The sequence below is a fragment of the Paramacrobiotus metropolitanus genome, unplaced genomic scaffold (assembly GCF_019649055.1).
Source record: "Paramacrobiotus metropolitanus isolate TYO unplaced genomic scaffold, Prichtersi_v1.0 Parri_scaffold0000013, whole genome shotgun sequence".
NCBI classification, from domain to species: Eukaryota; Metazoa; Tardigrada; class Eutardigrada; order Parachela; family Macrobiotidae; genus Paramacrobiotus; species Paramacrobiotus metropolitanus.
In genome coordinates this window covers 318374-339725 of record NW_026570233.1, presented here as the reverse complement: position 1 = coordinate 339725, position 21352 = coordinate 318374, and the positions used below count along the sequence as shown (strand labels likewise).

Here is a 21352-nt window from a genome sequence, read left to right as displayed (position 1 = left end):
AGGAGTGAACTTCTATTTGTTGATGCTATATGTTCAAGATATTTCATGGCCCATGGACAGAGTGACTGTATTTAAAGGTATTCTGCAAGGAAACTGGAGCGGAAGCGACACATCTAACAATATGATGTACACCATGTATCAGCTGTGCGCGCTTCTAGTACTGCGCACCGTAGCATTCATTTTGTTGAATGTACAGGTTAGGCAAATTAATATTTTTCAGTGACTTCAAATGGTTTAAATTAGAAACCCCTGCACAGTAGCAAATGCTGTAGTTAAAAACAATAAAGCAATCACCAACTATGAAAAAAGGCTGGTTTTCGTGTTTATGAACTGTTTTATGCGTGCACTTAGCACTTAAAAGTCTTGTTAACGTTTTATTTGTTTTCCTGTTAAAATATTAATTATTAAGTTGGCGGTACGTACTGTTATAGAATAATCGAAACCCTAACTGCTAAACTCAATCAGAATTCGAAATTATTTATTCTTATTTTCAGGCAACAGGAATGTGCGAAGCAGTGTCCTTTCGAATTGCTGATTTGCCATACGATAGCGCTCATCATTTGTACCGGACGAAAGCACTGGTTCATATGCAGCTTTTGGACAGAGAGCACATAGGATTCAGCCTAGGCGGTATGTTGAACGTCAACCCAGAGTTTGTCATCGGTGTAAGTCGTGTGCTTTTATCTGCAGTTCTCGAGATGTTTGTTAAGCATTAACCTCTGCCGCTTTCTTGCAGTTACTCGGAGCATTTGTCACGTATACCCTATTGATATGGGATGATGGCAGAGGAAATTGTGAATGCCATCGTCCGATAAATTCCAGCATATGGGTGAATTTAACCAGTTAGCATCATATTAATTTTCTGTTCCTGACATCGACGACCCGTATGGCGAATTGCTCCCGTGCTGGGACAGGAAACTACATGACTGGCGCTTCGACACGATATTCTAGTTCGCATGGCCGCGAAAGCGTAGCTTGGTACACCGTAGAAAATGCATGCCCAGCAAGTATCTTGAAGTCTGCGTTGAGGAACAAATGAACCTTGCGCAAAGCGGCATGGTGCGGGAAATGGAGGAGCTGGACTGATGTTCACTAGATTTCATTTATTTAGCCATGGCTCTAAACTTTTCTTTGAGGTACTGGCTGTAGCGCAGTCTGTGAAGACATTTGCTAATTTTATCTTCTAACGAAGCGCCTCCTAAGTAATCTAGGATTTTATTTTACTCATACTGCTTCCAATAACGCACGCTGTGAAATGTGGTGGTCAAGCTGTCACAATCCATTCATCCGAATTTAGTTTTTGTCATATGATTTTTTACTACTAAGTGCTAAATCCTTACTGAAGTATGTGTATATCTAACACGCGCATCCTGTTTTAGCATGCATGGTTGCTTAGATTTTAAATTTTAAAATAACTAAGCGCGGAGAAGATTTCTGGAAAAAGAAGTTGTGGCTGCAAACAACGTGGCACAAACTACAAAGCGATACCTGAGACCAAAAACTGAAACCTTCTTCGGAAAGCTAAATGCTCTTCAAAGTAGGTACTTATTTGAAACTGGGTAGAAACAGGCATCTGAGGCCTGAGTTAATGAAAATCATTAAATCCCAACGGTATTATATGGTTCAAAAGCCACAACATAAAGGCATGAGTAAAATCGCGCAAACCTGATTATTTACGGTTTGGTGCGCGGAAGAGAGCCGATGTCGGTCTTATGTTTTCCGACAACAGATACTGCTGAGTCAACGGATCAGTACTTTGCCACTGCCATACTTGTTCAAAGTCGTGCAGATTCATTTCCGCACTCAGCCCATCGGCCTTTGTCAGTGCAACGAATATTTCCCCACTGGTTCGCTCTGAATAGCCCGTTACAACCATAAAATCCAGTTCCACCAGTTTCAGGGGGCAAATTGGCGCCAGCCAAACCATTTTAGCCTGATTGATCACGTGCTCGCTTTGATCGATTTCGTTTTCGGACACTTGACAGATAACGGGATGGTTGCCGTCCAATGAACGCTGAATGTCACTCCACTTAATATCTGTTTCCACGACGTAGCGATATTTATCGTTGGCTGAAAGGTCATTCAGCAAACTGGCTAACATTTGAAGAGATAGATACACCGGGAAAAATTGTCTGATAATAAGCGCACCGTTGTTGTTTCGCAGGTTGGCTTCGATGATTCTGTAAAGTCCTTGCTCGGATTCTGGGAGGGTTGTAATGACGGTTGATAGATGGTTAAGGCAGATTTCTAACCGGTCATCGCCGAAAGGTCGTCCGCGTAATTTTTCTAACAACAGGTTGGCCGCTGTGTCGTAAACTTGTTGGTTGTACCTCGATTGTAATGAATGAATGATGACAATACGAGCGCAGTTAATCCCCGAAATCCAGTGGCGAAGACTGCCCGGTTCGACGTTCTGTAGGTAAAGGGTCCAGCTGGCTGTTTCCTGCGACCAGCTTTCATGGCGATGCAGGTTGATACTGCACACTTTAGTGAGTCATGTGTGAATAAAACCGATTGAACATCGCTCTGATTGAAAAAGTGCTCTTGATTGCACTGCGCGAGAAAATTGTGCGTAAATAAAAATAAGCTGTCACAAAACGGCGAGGGAAAAATCACATAAAATGATCGTTACCGTACTGTATCCGCCCGATAGATTTGCAGCACAGAGTGTGGTTTACGGAAAAATGCAAGTCCAATATACGCACTGTGCTCCGTGCATGAATTCAAGCAATTTTCGCTATGTTGCACTTGCCGCGAACATTCTACATGCTTTTGCTGTTCTAATTTCTACATTAGTCCTCGTATCATTTTCAACGTGTGATAAGTGTAGTAACAGCACACTTTCAGAGCTCTAATAAGATTTTCAATTTATAAATCTGGTTTGTTGTGGTTTTTAGGGTGCCCCTGGCAGGGGCAGGGGTTTTGTATTTCATTTGATTGAATGGCTCTATGGATTGCTGTTATGTTAGAGCTCTTATGAAGACTATGAAAATATTGGACAATAGTTTTTTCACAAGGATAGTATATTACACGGTCTTTGCAATTCAGTCAAAGAATATCTAAGGTTAAGCGTTGCGTCACCGAAGAGTAAGTATGATAACAGCAACATTTTAATTTTTTGACACTGCTCACCTTTTCTAGACAGCCAATAACGATGCTCGTCAGACAGCCACGGTTCTGTCTCTAGAAACTCGGCTCTTGCTCGCTTGCGAGCATCCACCGTCAAACAAGCTTTTAAAAAAATTTTGACACTCCCCGTCTGTAACGCTTAAAGGGATTAGGGGTACTGCCAAGCCGCTGCCCAACCTGAAGTCCTTTTCGGTTATGGTGACGTAGCTTCCTGAGCGGATCTTTAGATCCAGAGGATCTACGAAACCATTTTCGTCCCAGGCAAACTGCAGAGGCTGGTTACTGGTTAGCATGGTTAGGATGATGCAACCGTAGCTCCAGATATCAGTGCGACGACCGCCTTTACCACTGAGGATCATCTCTGGGGACATAAGCATCTTGGTCCCCACGACCTTTTTGCCGTCTTCAGTTCGCGACATGGACTGGCTGAGAGCTGCATGGTGATCGAGATCGATGATCTTTAGCACGACGCCGAGCGACATAGCTGAATCCGGAAACACGAGAATTCTGCGGCTTTAGGTCTCCGTGTATCATGTTGAAGGCAGTATGCATGTACTTGATTCCTTGTAATATTTGGTAGCTATAGTGCTTGATTTCGCTGTCCAAAAATTGTGGCTTTTCTGTCATGTATTTAGCGAAGTCTCCCACTGTAAAACAGTGATTCTTAGTCCTGCATTCATACCATTCGTTTACCTAAACGTGGTGCCTGACTGATACGATAATACAAATTAATGTAAATATGTTATTCCTGTTCGCGATAGGCATAATATTATATCGTTAAAACCGCGGGTGAAGTACAGCTAGGCCGTTTTACTTGGGCTGTACAGAGTAATCCATTACTTGTGTGCCGGTAAGGAATTTCCCCTCGAATGATCCACCATCCAATACCGCATAAATGCACGGAAGGACGTTGGGATGATTCAGCCGGCGTAGTCTCTTCCACGCTTCTTTCATCGTCGCAATGGCCTGTATTCGATGCGCACCGTGCGTAGGCAGTTCGTATTCCAGCATTTTAATTACCAAATGCCGGTCTTCCGCTGCGCAAAAGCCTGCACATGTCTCTTGTACCAGTACAACTTTGTAGTCCAGGCGTTTTATCAGGCGAAAGCGGTGTTCGGTTTCGTCTACCTGAAGTACGAAGGTGTCCGAATGTTCAGGCATTTCCAACCTCCTTTATGAAGCCTGATGACTTCGATAATATAATTCCGGTCAGATGATATTTTGCGTCCGGAAGCAGTAATCTGTTGCAAGCAGCACTAACAATAAGCACCAAAACTGTATACATATTGCAGTCGAAATATGTATACAGCGTTGTTCGTTGCGTTGTTCGTTAATAGTCGCGCTTGTATTCCTATGAATTCCGATCAGCAAGACTGCTAAAACACATGTACAGATACGAAAACAAAACTACAGTAAAGAAAATAAATAAAGATTTCCAACCAGTTGCTATGTCGTTAAAATCTGGATTACGTTAGCAGATTTACACAAGTGTTACTCGTAAGTCATAAGTACAGAACCGTTGCAAGAGGCTGCCGTTAGTAGTAACATTCGTGCCGCTGCAGCTTGCGTTTTTATAATACAAAAAACCTGATATTTTTATAAAAATATACAGATTAGTAGAGCATCTACGAGTGTGAACTTAACGTCCAGCATATCCTATATCCAAGTAGAGGAAAATAACCAGCGATTTTACTACAAATTCTTTGCCGGTATTAAGGCGAGCTGTACGGAATGCTGAAATGTCAGTACTGTTCAGATAATAATAAGTATGGCATACTACCTAGTATGTATATGCATGTAAGTAACTATGGTGTGTCGGCCGCTTTGCAGACATTTCCTGTACGCTGCGTCTGGAAAATATTTGTCCAGGGTGAGATAGTCTGTGGCGATAAAATGTATCGTTTCCGTATCACTGCCAAACATCTGCAATGGAAGCTATGGAGCACGACTGCAATATTTACAAACTTTGCGCTCTACGGTACTATCTGTGTGGTCTAAAGTTATTATTGTGACGCAACCTGTTCATCCACACACGAGCTTCCAGTTTTTCTACGTTCTTAGTACGTGAGCGCCAGATGGCAGTTAAACTTACTTGTAAAGTTGTCTTTGTGTAGGAAGAAAAATAACGAGTATATTGTTAAACTTACTTAACATAAGGTGTGTTGATTCAGCTTGACTGGTAGCCGGTACTTATAAGTGAACTGTGTATACTATACAGTTTACAGATAAATCGCTAACGCAGACGTTACAGATAAATCGTCGAAACTAGTACCATTACCAGTCACTAGCAGGCAGACAGGAACTCCGAGCACTGCTTGCGATTCTTGTAATTGCACGCTACAAACGCTATATTTTTTTCAGTTTCCGCTTTGTTGCTACTCAAGAGTAGTAGTCTGCAACTTTTCCTGAATATTCACCATGGCCGACACGGCTTTCAGTAAGCATAAAGGTACGTAAAATTACGTTCGTTCTTACGTAAATTAATAGGTCCGTTTCTCTAACAATTAATGCTAAAAGTATTGTGACTGTGTGCATTAACACAATCACAATAATTATCGGGCCGCAGAACCTTTAGGTATTCAATTAATGTATACTATATATGTATACAGTATACATGGACCACCAGTTGCAGTTGTCGATACACCAGTTATAAGAGCGTGTGATCGTTTCGCTATTTACAGGGTCACCGTCGTCCTCGCCTAAGCGACTATGGACGTTAACCACTGGAGCCGACAGTGCGCAAATGCGCGAAGTACATCAGCTGTGTTTGCCATCCCGAGGCACAGTTAGCCTTGTTCAGAATATCCACTTTGGGGAAAAGTCGTCTGGAACTTTCGAAATGGCCCGCTATGTGCTCAAAGAAATTCCACTGCAGAGCCACTCGGACACCGTCAAGAAGTTGGACGAAAAGTGGACGCTGTTAAAAAATCTCCGGCATGAAAACGTCGTACGCTACACACATGTCGAAGTATCTCCGCAATCCTTGACTAAACCGGCGCAGCTGATTGTTTTAATGGAGTGGTGTCAAGGTAAATAATTTCCGGCAGCAAAGTACGGGACTTCAGATTGCTGTAATTAACAGCCGTGCAATTTTTCGTTGACAATAAACATTGATAATTTTCGTCCAAATACAAACAAACAAATAAATTTATATATAAACAAGTTTAATACGTATAGGATTATGTAAGCACCACAACTTACAATTGTTAGATGACGTACATACAGAGCATGCGACATCAATTTAACTGCGCCATTGGCTTTAGGATAACAATACTTGCGCGTAAACATCGGTTGCATGTTTTTGCACTTAAATAATACTTAATGTTTTTAAGGAACCGTAGCTGGGATCATAGTTAAGTGTCAGTAGTCCGTATGCACAACAAAGCCAGAGTATTAAATTAGCAATGGAGTACGTAAATAAACCTACGACAGTGAGCCTATTTGTCTGCATAACTGGCAGCCTTGCGGAACTTTTCAAGAAAATAGTACCAGCCTGGTCGGTCGTACACAAACTGACCAAAGACATGGTAACCGGCGTCGAGTTCCTTCATTCACATGGCGTATTCCACGGCGACATAAAACCTGACAACATTCTGCTCGGTGTCGACGCTAACCAGGACATCGTAGCGAAAATTGCTGACTTAGATGATTTCGTGCCGGTTCCTAATGAGGTCAGCAACCAAACACTGAGCGCAGCCGCGATGGTTGGTACCCTCATGTATCTGTCACCTGAGCGTATTAACCAAATCCCCAGCCCAATAAATGATCACTTCCATGAAGCTGATGATCGTCACGGCGACCGACCAAAAGGCATCCGAAAGAACGCCGATATTTGGAGCGTTGGCTGTACAGAGTCTGTACTGTCATTTTCCTAGTGTCTTCACAGATGTGCCATTATACGAATGCTAATTTGGAGGTATTTTCGATTGAGAAAAACCAAAGCAGAGCCATTAAAAACCCAGAGGAACAAAAACCGCTTCGGTTGAACAGTGTACAACTGGAGCGGTTTCTGTAAACTGGAGGCCGACCTTGGATTCCTACCGATATAAAAGCTATTGGCTGAATTCATTAAGAAATGCACTGTCGAAGATCCTTTACGGCGTTCTAGCGCCAAACAACTACTGGCCGATCCATGGATTTGTTGCGATCCGGACAACAGAATGGTTGCTGGATGTATGTAAAATCCTCACTTTGACGCAGGCTTTGCTTGTTTGTAATTCTTATTTGGTTACGACAACCTTAATCAAGAAAAATTCTTTTGATTTAATAAGATAAAAACTGTTACAAAAAATCTGTTTTAAAATAGCTTACTGCCGTATTTTAAGCACCTTTACATTGTATGCCATTGTATTGTTTTCGCAGTGCACCAAAGACCTGAAGTAATTAAACTGCGGTCCAACTATGTTCTTCCACGCCATACGGACAGCGAAAAGGAATACAGCGACATCTCCTGGAGCAACAGCGCCAATTGCGGTGTGCGCTTCCTGGCCCACTACGAAGCTCCTCCGTTTAGAATCGAGAACGCTGAAAGGCTGATACACGAATGCCCAAAAGCCTTGGATCCTGGACAGCCTATTAAGAAAAAATTTCGCGTAGTACTTGCTGAGCTGCTACCTGAATTACGAATACCGAAGAATTAATTTTTTCATCAGTTGGCACGGGACATTCTTAGTAACGAGTCACTTCAGCCCGCATTCACGCAGGGTTTGCAGCCAGTCGGTGCACCATTTCCTTAATTAGTGGAATGGCTGAACACATTTGAAGTTGAGTACGAATACGTCGTGAAAGAAAATGTCAGTTGGTTGGACATCCAGGCAGAGCTGGACGCCGGGCGTCCTGTCCTGTTTTGGTTATGTGCCATATTGGGCGCTATACGATCAAACCGTATGCTAAGCAGATTCTGCAAGCCGACGGTCTGCCCGACGATGTGCCATCTATGCATGTTACGATCATCCATGGTTACATGGGATCCACCGATGAAGACCGTATGCTGTTCTGTACGAGCTGCAACGGAATAATGCGCGAGTGGTTGTACTTGGATTTCCTTCCATGTTGGGACTGGAACCTGAATGACTGGCGTTTCGACAAGATATTCGAGTGCGCCGAAGTGCGAAAGCGTAGCATTGTGTGCCGTCAAATAAAGTCGCTCTCAGCTAAACCGTCTGCGAAGTGTCATGCAGTTAAGATTACGGATTCGACTACTGTGCGCTGCGGCGCAAGGCAAGAGATGGAGGAAATGGACTGATAGCTGCGTCAGCAGTTATAATTAAAATCGGATACTGCCTGCAACTTTGCTTTTGTTGCAAAGCCGGCTTTTGTTGTTTTCTTCCCGGCTTCGTCTACGGCATTCTGGACTCAGCTAAAGTGCTGCCCAAGGTCCATCATAGTGGCTACAGTTACTGTACTGCATGCTTGCCTTGACGTCCCTTTAGTAATCAAAAAATTGTTTATTAATTAGGCTACCTAATCTTCTTACGTGGTAATAACTTGACCGTTGTTTTGTTATTTTACTTTACAGCTGTCAATTCGGTAAAAGAATAACAAGCCAATGCGGATGACTAAAAATTACTGGAAATTTAAGCACTGTGAATTACCCAGATTGTACACACATTAATTTTGGCCGCACATTTAAGTAGTACCGAAAACAGCAGCAGCAACAGCGTTAAGTGAAATTCCGTTTCGGTTACGGTAGGCTCCATCAATTTTCGTTGAATAACAGTTGCCAAATCACTTCCTGTTGCAGAAGCGATACTTATTTACAAGGCAACATTTTTGTTTCCGGCTATTTACGTCTACATGCCGAAATTACTGAGTGTTTGTCTCGGCATACTAAAATCGACAGTAACGACCTACACATGAAACAAGTTTCTAGACCCGAAAACATGTGTGATTAAGCAGAAACCGGCAACACAGGCGGCCTAGATTTTATTACAGGAAATCCCCACTGTCCTTACGGCAGCATTCGCTGATATTTCCCAGGCATATAAAAACTTGTTTCCGAAAGATACTGCAAACTACAAAACGTTTGTCAAAGACTACACAGTGAAATGGTGGCTACAATTCTCTTTGTCCTAGGCTGCATTAGCAGCGCTTCGTTGGTTAATGCTGGCGCTGCAAAAGCCAACAAAGGCTCTCAAGTCATGACACAAGCCAACAAAGGCTCTCAAGTCATGACACAAGCCAACAACGACTCTCAAGTTATGACTGCCGGCTTCGACTGCGACGATAATATCCAGGTATTTTACCATATAACTGAAAGCTTCTTTTATTTAGTAACTTGAACGTGGTATAAAGTAACTTTACCGTAAAGCAGCTTTAGCGTTTGAAATATATACTGCAAAGGTCACTCTCAATAAAGGTGCCAAAAGTGTTTTTCAAACAGTACAGTTACCGTCGATTACAGACTTTAAAAGCTTTTGTTCGAACAGCGCTTGTCCTTATGATGAACGTCTGTCTCTGATGGCGTTAATTTACAGGGCGGCAGTTGTGTTGCATCTTGTTGGTACAATGACTGGCAAACGCGTGATAACCGTTGCGGCGGTGATCGCGACAAGTTTAGCTTCAACAACGGATTCGGACAATGCTACTGCTGTCGCACACATCACTTTACGCCCGTTGCAATGGGACAGACGGATCAGCCAGAGTCGAATACCAATGCATCGTCCATTCGTGTTCTCGACGCCTACAACTGCGACTCCTATCTGACAGTTTCTGAACAAGGCTCTGCATGTTGGTTCAATGACTGGCAGCACCGCGACTCCCGATGCCCCAATCAAAACGATAAGTGGAGCTTTGGGACTGTTTACGGGAAGTGCTATTGCTGCCGACATCCCTCTAAATAGTCCATTTTCCATGTACAGCTCATGCGAATGCTCTAGCATACGTACATAACTTCATGTACAATTCGCCGCAAGCTTTGGGAAGTGGGTTGAAGACGCGCTTCGTGTGCAGAAAATATTCAAATTTCAGCAACTTAATTCTCTTCGGACCGGATAAAAATGCTTTTCCTAGTTCGATCGCGAGCTTCATTTACCTAACTACGTGTTATGGCCTGAGCTGACAGTCATAGTGTTATGCAAAGTACTTTGTAGCAGTTATTGCGTTAGCTGGCCGGTTACCGTATGAAGTCTGTATAAATATAATCTAACTTATGGGTAAATTATTTGTGCATTTCGTTTGAACTGCTTCTCTGAGTAAACTGCTTTCTGCTGAACTGGACAAAGACACATATGTCTGTTACTTACTTGGACAGCAGACCACATTACTTGCTTATTTTTCAAATTCTCGAAAACTTCTGTTCACACTACATTCACAGTTTTTATTTATTATTTTGCTTTGTATTTATTCATGCAAAAATTAATATAACAAATAGGCAAAAAATATTTTAAACCTCTCCGACTTCATATTTTTCATTATTTATGTTTTACTTTTATATCTTTAAAGATTTTAAGTGCTTGACCGACGTGAGCGACGTGACCGACAAAATTCCCGTTTTCTGGAACACAGAGGTCCTTCGCTACCTCTTGGCCGACTAATTTGGTTAACTACGTCACCGACTGAAATGGAGTTTTAGTTTTTCTGATAAAGCGAGAAAATTCAAGTAAGACGCTTTTGTCTCGGTAATGAAAAGTAATTTACTAGTCACTAGTACAGAATCTTTCTTTTTAATTACAGGTGCGCGAAAGCGCATCTCCTTCCGTTATCTTCAACTTGTTCAGTTTTACCGGAAGATGCCGTTAGCACTTGGAAGAATATTATTCAGCGGTTTTCTGCAATACTGTACTCATTCACCAAAAGTTTGTCGAACCCACAGTGCAATTATAAGAAGGACTCTTTAGCAGGAATCTGCTAGAGTCAGCTAACACCTGCTGCCGGTGCATGTCGGCACGGTTAGCTTGTGCGTCTTGTACAATTCCAAATCTGAGGAGGCAGATGTTTGAGTTAAACGACATGAAGTGTGTGGCGAGCATTTCTCAGCAAATACATAATGATTTTGATACATTCTTCTTGTTCAGAAACGGCTCTGTCATCACATAGTATATTAAGAAGGAAGATGCAGATGCGAAAGTTCTTGCTCACAATTGAAGGGAACATTCCTACGCGATCAGTTGTAGAAGGCTGCTCACCTGGTTGAACCCAGTGTAAGCCGTATGCGCAATGTAAAGAAAAGCGGATGCTCCCATACCTCTTTTTAATTATCGAGTACCGGGCAAAACATCGATTGGTTTGCATTTGAAACAGAATTAATTCCGGTCATGCGATGTTACAATTGTATACAGCTTCAAGTAGCAATAATAGGCAGAACGACAAACAAAACGTTATAGAAGCCCTTCTGTATAATTATAATAAATATTAAAGTTTCACAATGTACTCACCATACAGTGAGCACACAAATACAGACAGCGTAACGGGAGTGTAAATAATTCCGCATCGGATACTATCATTGCTCTTTTTGCTTCAATAGGCACCAACCATACTAAGCGTGAACAGCAGACGACAGCGTCAAGGGAAAAAAGAACAAGAGGTGTCACAATTTCTATGCTCTGTTTTTGCATGGTGGTGTTAGTGTGATCTATTCAGTTTAGCTTTCGTAACAACCACCCCATGACACAGTCGTCTCACTCATGGTACCGTCATAGTCTGGAGTAATTTCAATCCGTTGATAAAAGGTGGAGAAACGTTCAAAACAATCGTCTGACATAAAGTTTTGCTATAAAAAGAAGGTAGTACAGACATACTGTGACACTGTCAACATTCTGGACAGCTTCGCAAAAACAGTAGTCGCATCCGTATCACATTTAATAGCAGTTCAGTTTGATGACTGTAATGTTTTAACATTCTATCGCAACGCGGCAACATCTGATACATTCTACATAACCGAAAACCATTTGAACGTATTTCATGATCATTCAAGGCACTACTTTTATTAATGTTTTGTTCTGTCTTTTAAATTTTGCATGAAAATGATACTAATAAACTGCATGTTAACTAGCGGATGTTCACTCTTGACCACGGTAGTTCTGGGCGCGGCGTAATCCAAAGCCAGCTCTTGCCTGTCTTAAGATTATAATCAGTGTGAAAGTGTGCCTCGTTAAATATGCCGCATTATCCCAAGTCCTTCTTCCATTATGATTTTATGCTCCTGTGGCACAGCACTTGAGTTATTGGATTTTTCGCCTTACCCGAGTACAACACAGCTATAAGAGCTATTCCAGATTGCAGATTTCATCCATTCCAGAAAATATCGTCCAGCGGTGCAGTCACAACATCTTCTTCATAACCATGAACAACTCCACAGCGGCTGACATTACAAAATCATGGACGTTTGTCCCGATCATGGATACACTGATCCTGGTGGCAGCGCTTCTGTTCAACGGTGGCCTGCTCATCTTGTTCATCGTCAACCGGAATCTTCACACACCATTCTCCGTGTACCTTTTCAACCTCATTTTAATGACCTTTATCTACATCGCCACTCAGGGTCCCATTAACATCCTGTACAGTCTCTACAGTAAATGGTGGATGGGCGATGCGCTCTGTACATTTCTTTTCTACACGATTTTCCCGTCCTCGGTGGCCACAGTCCACGCGCACCTCCTCATCACCGTTAACCGTTTATGGGCCATCACGCGGCCGGTTTCCTACAAGAAATATCACAATACCGCTGTCGCAATCAGGCTGTGTATATGCATGTTTTTGTACTGCCATGTGCTGCCTTTATACGGTGTCGTCATGGACGGACTATACTATAAAATTCCTACTTCCACGGGACAATGTTTAATCAACATGTCGGCACTATGGGCATGGGCAACGGCAACAGAGTTATTGAACTACAACTTCCCGATTATCTTCATGGTGGGATGTAATGCGTTCCTGTTGTACCGGCGAAAAAAACGGTTTAACGCGCGCATCACTACCACAACGGCCAACACCAATACGAAAACCATGTCCAGTCATCCAGAGAACAATTCCAGCAATATGCCGACTATGGATATGAAGAAACCCCCGAAAGAACCGAAACGGACGCTGGTTTTATTGGTGTGCCTGACGTTGAGTGTGGTAATCTGCTGGACGCCGGGCGTGTCATTCTTCACCATCCAGCTGGTGTTCAATGTGGAGTTGCCGTATGTTTGGCTGCAGATTGGCGCAATGATGTTCTCGGCGCAGTCGGTAGTCGATCCGATTGTGTTAGCTCTCAGCTTCAAAGACGTCAGAGAAACGATTGTGTGGGTTGTAAAAAGCTTTCGCAAAAAAGTGCTCTAAAAGAACTGAATGTTAACATTATATAACCGGTACCCCCGAGCAAGTTTGCTTTAGAAATCAGAACTGATTTTTGGCATGGTCCATGTTTTATTTTACAGCAGACTTCATGATCACACTTGCTGGGGTCACCAAATCAAGCTAGTATTCTTGACTACAGATCCCAATATTCTTGTCGCAATGAATGATCCATTACGCTTGGAGCAGAGTGATGAGATATCCACACTCTATCCCATGTATACATGCAACCTCAGTCCTGTTCTCTCATAGCTAATAAAAAAATCTTGCTTACGATGCGCTCGCGAAAAAGAAAGGATTTTGGATTTTTCCATCAGCAAAAGCCTTAATTCGTTTATGATCGCTTACGAATCTATCCATAATTATGCTTTGCTTATTTCACTCACAGTTGTACAGCGACAATAGCAGCGTGACAGCAATAACCCGCGAAATAAAGACAACTTTAATGAATTAGGAATATGGGTTACTAACTTATTACTATGTTTACTGAAGTCAGTCCTCGTACTGATGAAGGGTGATCACCGCGGTTAATGAGAACCACCACTCTGGCCTCACTTGAAAAGAACGCAGATTCTGAACATGAGACCGAAAATGCAGTAAATGCAATGCAGACCGAAAAACTCAGTAAACCCCACAAAAGGGAGTTTTGCAGGCAATGTTGTTTTCGGTTAAGCAATATGAGCAATTAAAAGCTGCAGTTGTCTAAGCAGTTTAACCCTTAATGGCCTGACATCGTAAAACTGATACATCACAGTCATTTAAAAGCGCACTGTACAATGTGTACATACCGTACAAGCTCAAATTTTGCATTTTTCTTCCGTGGTATGCTATGCCGACACCTGCAGCATACTCTTGCCCATTTTTGCAAATTTTAGAAGATAATGGTTTTTGAGAAAAACAGATGTATCAAGATGGTACATGTTTTGCCGGAAGTAAGTTAAACACAGCACTTGAAGATTAGATGGCACCAGTAAAGATCCGTACCAACGGTGCATATTTATGCACCACTGGTGCATGCACCGTATGTTTTGTGCACCATGAACCTGACCACTACTTACCTCACAACTGTCAGTTATATTGTACAGTATCTATCGTCGCCCCTTCGCCGCTTCCTACTCTGCCCCATATATGCCCCTTATATTATGGTGCATGTTTATGTACAGTACGTACATTATGGTGCATATTTTTGTGCACCACTGGTGCTTGCATTTACAAGTATTTACGCTTCATTAAATTTTTTCAGTTTGTTTATCGACATCGAGAAAACTTACGTCGTGATCGAGCACAGGGGCATATTAAGGGTATAACATTGCATTACTAAAACTCTGACCCATAACCAATTTAAAATTTAAAGTGTTAGTTCAATAACTTCCATTGTTTTATAGTCAATCGCAGTCGTACACGTGGGGTTTGGGGCAGCAGCATACTACTTATTTCAGAGAACAGTGGCGCCATTAACTTCGGTCAGTATCATAGTACAGAAATTTCTGTACAATATATTTCATGTTTTTCAGCGAATTTTTTCTATTTGTGATTACACAGACTGTTTACAGTGCACTCATACTGATTAACATGCTGCTTTTCTTAGATAGCTAGTGTACTTATTAAATTGTTATTAACAGATTGATAGTTAACTACAGTACTGATTTGAACCAGAATGCGCATTATTGAGCAGTACAGTACTCATGCAACCATAAAGCTCATGTATGCTTACTATTATAGAAACTTAGTCAGTACTTTTACTGACAATAATGGTTTCTTTGATATCGCATGCTTCTTTAACAGTCGCTTGGAGACAGTTTGTGCTTAGTCAATTTTCGTCGCGATAAGTTAACAAACCGTGAGTTAGTAAAAGGGTTGTAAGACAACGATGAGTACTTCGGGTAGAAGTACTACTGTAAAACAAATGAGGTGCTAAATAACTGCTAGTGCCATACTTGCACTGCGTATTATACACAAATAATTAATATTGGGCCAAGGTGCATACTGTATAATTTGCAGCAGCGCTTTGTAAGTCAACTTGAAAGTCGTCGGCATTACCTCGTAAATCGACTACTTATTTCAAAATAAAATAATGCAGTACTACCAATACATTTTCAAGGTGATCTTCCCGAACATCGCCGAACATCCCGAAACAGGCGAACAGCATATGGGGCATTTGCACAAGTACTGCACTTCTACAAAGTACTGCAGTACTTTATATTCTTACAGTACTACGACACTACAACTAAAACATTTTCTTTCCAAAAAAAATCGAAAGGTAGAAAGTAGTTCTATACCTGAAAAATGCGTAAGCGAGGTAAGATCAGCTCGAGAAAAGTCTGCCCTAATTACAGCATTTCTATTTGGTTTCGTTGTGTGTTTTTTTATCAAAGATTAACTCTACTAACGAATCGCACGTTTATTCAATACTAACTCGAATCCGATTGTTTACGGTAAACATTAACAGCTAGTACATAGCTGCAAAGTATTACTCTGCAAAGTATTTTCAAAGTGTAGCAGCACTTTGCTTTATTTTAACAGCACTGCAGTACTTTCAGGTGTATCAATCACTTTGGTGCATCAGTACTATGGCAGTATTACAGCACTTTCAAAGTACTGTTCTACCATCAAAGTACTGCGGTACATTCCAGGTGTCTCAGCGCTCAATCGTCAGTTTCGGCCTGTTCGGGGATGTTCGGGAAGGTCACTTTGGTGCATCAGTACACTTTGGTGCATCAGTACTTTGGAAGTATTACAGTACTTTCAAAGTTCTGTCCTACTTTTAAAGTACTGCAGCACTTTCCAGGTGTCTCAGCGTTCAATCGTCAGTTTCGGCCTGTTCGGGGATGTTCGGGAAGGTCACTTTGGTGCGTCAGTACTTTGAAAGTAGGACAGAACTTTGAAAGTACGGCAATGCTTCCAAAGTACTGATGCACCAAAGTGACCTTTCCGAAAATCCCTGAACAGGCCGAAACTGACGATTGAGGGCTAAGACACCTGGAGAGTACTGCAGTACTTTGAAAGCAGGACAGAACTTTGAAAGAAACTGACGATTGAGCGCTGAGACACCTGGAAAGTGCTGCAGCACTTTGAAAGTAGGACAGTACTTTGAAAATACTGTAATACTTCCAAAGTACTGATGCACCAAAGTGACCTTCCCGAACATCCCCGAACAGGCCAAAACTGACGATTGAGGTCTGAGACACCTGAAAAGTACTGCAGTAGTTTGAAAGTCTTTGAAAGTACTGTAATACTTCCAAAGTACTGATGCACCAAAGTGGCCTTTCCGAACATCCCCGAACAGGCCGGAACTGACGATTGGAGGGCTGAGACACCTGGAAAGTACTGCAATACTTTGAGAGTACTGTAATACTTCCAAAGTACTGAACAACCAAAGTGACCTTCCCGAACATCCCCGAACAGGCCGAAACTGACGATTGAACGCTGAGACACCTGGAAAGTACTGCAGTACTTTGAAGGTAGGACAGTACTTTGAGAGTACTGTAATACTTCCAAAGTACTGAAGAACCAAAGTGACCTTCCCGAACATCCCCGAACAGGCCGAAACTGACGATTGAGGTCTGAGACACCTGGAAAGTACTGCAGTACTTTGAAAGTCTTTGAAAGTACTGTAATACTTCCAAAGTACTGATGCACCAAAGTGGCCTTTCCGAACATCCCCGAACAGGCCGAAACTGACGATTGATGGCTGAGACACCTGGAAAGTACTGCAGTACTTTAAAAGTAGGACAGAACTTTGAAAGTACTGTAATACTTCCAAAGTACTGATGCACCAAAGTGACCTTCCCGAACATCCCCGAACAGGCCGAAACTGACGGTTGAGGGCTGAGACACCTGGAAAGTACTGCAGTACTTTGAAAGTAGGACAGTACTTTGGAAGTACTGTAATAAACAATTCCAAAGTACTGATGCACCAAAGTGACCTTCCCGAACATCCCCGAACAGGCCGAAACTGACAATTGAGCGCTGAGACATCGAGAAAGTGCTGCAGCACTTTGAAAGTAGGACAGTACTTTGAAAGTAATGTAATACTTCCAAAGTACTGATGCACCAAAGTGACCTTCCCGAACATCCCCGAACAGGCCGAAACTGACGATTGAGCGCTGAGACACCTGGAAAGTACTGCAGTACTTTGAAGTAGGACAGTACTTTGGAAGTATTGTAACACTTCCAAAGTACTGATGCACCAAAGTGACCTTCCCGAACAGGCCGAAACTGACGATTGAGGTCTGAGACACCTGAAAAGTACTGCAGTACTTTGAAGGTCTTTGAAAGTACTGTAATACTTCCAAAGTACTGATGCACCAAAGTGACCTTACCGAACATCCCCGAACAGGCCGAAACTGACGACTGGAGGGCTGAGACACCTGGAAAGTACTGCAGTACTTTGAGAGTACTGTAGTACTTCCAAAGTACTGAAGAACCGAAGTGACCTTCCCGAACATCCCCGAACAGGCCGAAACTGACGATTAAGGTCTGAAACACCTGGAAAGTACTGCAGTACTTTGAAAGTCTTTGAAAGTACTGTAATACTTACAAAGTACTGATGCACCAAAGTGACCTTCCCGAACATCCCCGAACAGGCCGAAACGGACGATTGAGGGCTGAGACACCTGGAAAGTACTGCAGTACTTTGAAAGTAGGACAGTACTTTGGAAGTACTGTAATACTTCCAAAGTACTGATGCACCAAAGTGACCTTCCCGAACATCCCCGAACAGGTCGAAACTGACGATTAAGGTCTGAAACACCTGGAAAGTACTGCAGTACTTTGAAAGTCTTTGAAAGTACTGTAATACTTACAAAGTACTGATGCACCAAAGTGACCTTCCCGAACATCCCCGAACAGGCCGAAACGGACGATTGAGGGCTGAGACACCTGGAAAGTACTGCAGTACTTTGAAAGTAGGACAGTACTTTGGAAGTACTGTAATACTTCCAAAGTACTGATGCACCAAAGTGACCTTCCCGAACATCCCCGAACAGGCCGAAACTGACGATTTAGCGCTGAAACACCTGGAAAGTACTGCAGTACTTTGAAAGTCTTTGAAAGTACTGTAATACTTCCAAAGTACTGATGCACCAAAGTGACCTTCCCGAACATCCCCGAACAGGCCGAAACGGACGATTGAGGGCTGAAACACCTGGAAAGTACTGCAGTACTTTGAAAGTAGGACAGTACTTTGGAAGTACTGTAATACTTCCAAAGTACTGAAGAACCAAAGTGACCTTCCCGAACATCCCCGAACAGGCCGAAACTGACGATTGAGCGCTGAAACACCTGGAAAGTACTGCAGTACTTTGAAAGTAGGACAGTACTTTGGAAGTACTGTAATACTTCCAAAGTACTGAAGAACCAAAGTGACCTTCCCGAACATCCCCGAACAGGTCGAAACTGACGATTAAGGTCTGAAACACCTGGAAAGTACTGCAGTACTTTGAGAGTACTGTAGTACTTCCAAAGTACTGAAGAACCAAAGTGACCTTCCCGAACATCCCCGAACAGGCCGAAACTGACGATTGAACGCTGAGACACCTGGAAAGTACTGCAGTACTTTGAGGTAGGACAGTACTTTGAGAGTACTGTAATACTTCCAAAGTACTGAAGAACCAAAGTGACCTTCCCGAACATCCCCGAACAGGCCGAAACTGACGATTGAACGCTGAGACACCTGGAAAGTACTGCAGTACTTTGAAGGTAGGACAGTACTTTGAGAGTACTGTAATACTTCCAAAGTACTGAAGAACCAAAGTGACCTTCCCGAACATCCCCGAACAGGCCGAAACTGACGGTTGAGGGCTGAGACACCTGGAAAGTACTACAGTACTTGGAAAGTAGGACAGTACTTTGGAAGTACTGTAATAAACACTTCCAAAGTACTGATGCACCAAAGTGACCTTCCCGAACATCCCCGAAAAGGCCGAAACTGACAATTGAGCGCTGAGACATCTGGAAAGTGCTGCAGCACTTTGAAAGTAGGACAGTACTTTGAAAGTACTGTAATACTTCCAAAGTACTGATGCACCAAAGTGACCTTCCCGAACAGGCCGAAACTGACGATTGAGGTCTGAGACACCTGAAAAGTACTGCAGTACTTTGAAGGTCTTTGAAAGTACTGTAATACTTCCAAAGTACTGATGCACCAAAGTGACCTTTCCGAACATCCCCGAACAGGCCGAAACTGACGATTGGAGGGCTGAGACACCTGGAAAGTACTGCAGTACTTTGAAAGTAGGACAGTACTTCAGTAGGACAGTAGGACAGTAGGACAGTACTGTAATACTTCCAAAGTACTGAAGAACCAAAGTGACCTTCCCGAACATCCCCGAACAGGTCGAAACTGACGATTAAGGTCTGAAACACCTGGAAAGTACTGCAGTACTTTGAAAGTCTTTGAAAGTACTGTAATACTTCCAAAGTACTGATGCACCAAAGTGACCTTCCCGAACATCCCCGAACAGGCCGAAACGGACGATTGAGGGCTGAGACACCTGGAAAGTACTGCAGTACTTTGAAAGTAGGACAGTACTTTGGAAGTACTGTAATACTTCCAAAGTACTGATGCACCAAAGTGACCTTCCCGAACATCCCCGAACAGGCCGAAACTGACGATTGAGCGCTGAAACACCTGGAAAGTACTGCAGTACTTTGAAAGTAGGACAGTACTTTGGAAGTACTGTAATACTTCCAAAGTACTGAAGAACCAAAGTGACCTTCCCGAACATCCCCGAACAGGCCGAAACTGACGATTGAGGTCTGAGACACCTGGAAAGTACTGCAGTACTTTGAAAGTCTTTGAAAGTACTGTAATACTTCCAAAGTACTGATGCACCAAAGTGACCTTCCCGAACATCCCCGAACAGGCCGAAACGGACGATTGAGGGCTGAGACACCTGGAAAGTACATCGGTATTTCGAAAGTTGAACAGTATTTTGAAACTACTCTAATACTTCCACCGTACTTTTGCATTGCGCTGGCGTACCGGGCAATTTATTCCTTCCAGCACCGGAAGTCTTTGAATTTTCTTCCTTCAAACTTTTCTGGTTAGAGGTTTTTTTGAAAAACAAATGAAGGCAGATAGAAAATTGGGTTTTAAAGGATTGCAGGAATACATTAGGGCTCTGCAAAAGTTAACCTATTGCAAGATTAATAATGGGATTGAATTTAATTAGATAGTATTTGTACGACACATATGTAACGTACAAAATTCTTTGTGTAAATGCCAATACAGTACTCAGCGTTCAGAACGACGACAGTAAATTGCAACAGTAAATTTTGCTGCCAACGACTGTCAATTGCTGTCAATGGTACCTGCGTTCCTGATCACTGTCCACTGCTGTTTCCCAAGGGCTTAGGTATTACACACTTGTGCAATCAGTACCCAATATTAACCGCTCGACGAGAAAATACCTCTGAACTGCATCGGGGAGCACGGCGAGATGGGGAATTACAAACAAAAGGGTAACAATTTCAGTACTGTAATAAAAAATTGATACAATACGGATGGGGCGACGGCAGTGATCAGTCAACAGTGCATTACACGGTAAGTCAATTATTAGAGCACTTGTTACTTGAAGAAGTACTTACAACACGGCGACGACATAATTGTATAATTTAATAGCCTTAAGTAATTACACAAAACAATGGTGCATGCACTAAAAGTGCACATGCATGTACGAATGGTGCAATTGCATGCACCATTGGTTCGTTTGGTTCGTTTAAAGGCTTAAGTGTGTACAGTAAAGCAGTACTTTAAAAGTGTTGTAATTTTCTTAAAGTACTGGTGTACGAGAGTTATCTTACCGAATAAACCGATACAGAACAAACCGATACAGACGATGCGATCAAAGATTGTTCAGTCTTATGAATTTAATAACAGTGACAATATTTCTTATAGCACCATGGTGCTATAATTATAGTGCAATAAATATGCAACAACGAC

At 42.5% G+C, this 21352-nt stretch overlaps 3 protein-coding genes and 1 long non-coding RNA gene across 6 annotated transcripts; all 4 read left to right on the top strand.

Moving 5' to 3' along the window:
• LOC129584432 (uncharacterized) lies at positions 1-1241 on the top strand. Its single transcript, XR_008689892.1, has 3 exons — positions 1-77; positions 495-665; positions 737-1241. It is a non-coding gene; the product is annotated as an uncharacterized LOC129584432 (long non-coding RNA).
• A 3931-nt stretch (positions 1242-5172) lies between these two features.
• LOC129584265 (uncharacterized) lies at positions 5173-11145 on the top strand. 3 transcript variants are annotated; one of them, XR_008689860.1, is made up of 5 exons: positions 5173-5286; positions 5491-5578; positions 5811-6158; positions 6590-7302; positions 7492-8653. XR_008689860.1 is itself a non-coding variant. In XM_055476388.1 (5 exons), exons 2-4 carry the CDS (start codon positions 5548-5550, stop codon positions 10662-10664), a joined length of 471 nt encoding a protein of 156 aa, XP_055332363.1. In that variant the 5' UTR covers positions 5173-5286; positions 5491-5547; the 3' UTR covers positions 10665-10729; positions 10804-11145. The 3 variants fall into 3 exon arrangements, 1 of the variants encoding a protein (XP_055332363.1); XM_055476388.1 differs by lacking the exons at positions 6590-7302; positions 7492-8653 and adding exons at positions 10573-10729; positions 10804-11145; XR_008689859.1 differs by having other exon boundaries at positions 5811-7302.
• On the top strand, positions 9134-10342 carry LOC129584264 (uncharacterized). The gene is made up of 2 exons (XM_055476387.1): positions 9134-9365; positions 9606-10342. The coding sequence occupies exons 1-2, from the start codon at positions 9177-9179 to the stop codon at positions 9969-9971; spliced, it is 555 nt and encodes a 184-aa protein (XP_055332362.1). The 5' UTR covers positions 9134-9176; the 3' UTR covers positions 9972-10342.
• A 1266-nt stretch (positions 11146-12411) lies between the features above and the next one.
• On the top strand, positions 12412-13392 carry LOC129584187 (histamine H1 receptor-like). The gene has a single exon (XM_055476307.1). It carries the CDS (start codon positions 12412-12414, stop codon positions 13390-13392), a length of 981 nt encoding a protein of 326 aa, XP_055332282.1.
• Positions 13393-21352: the final 7960 nt, after the last annotated feature.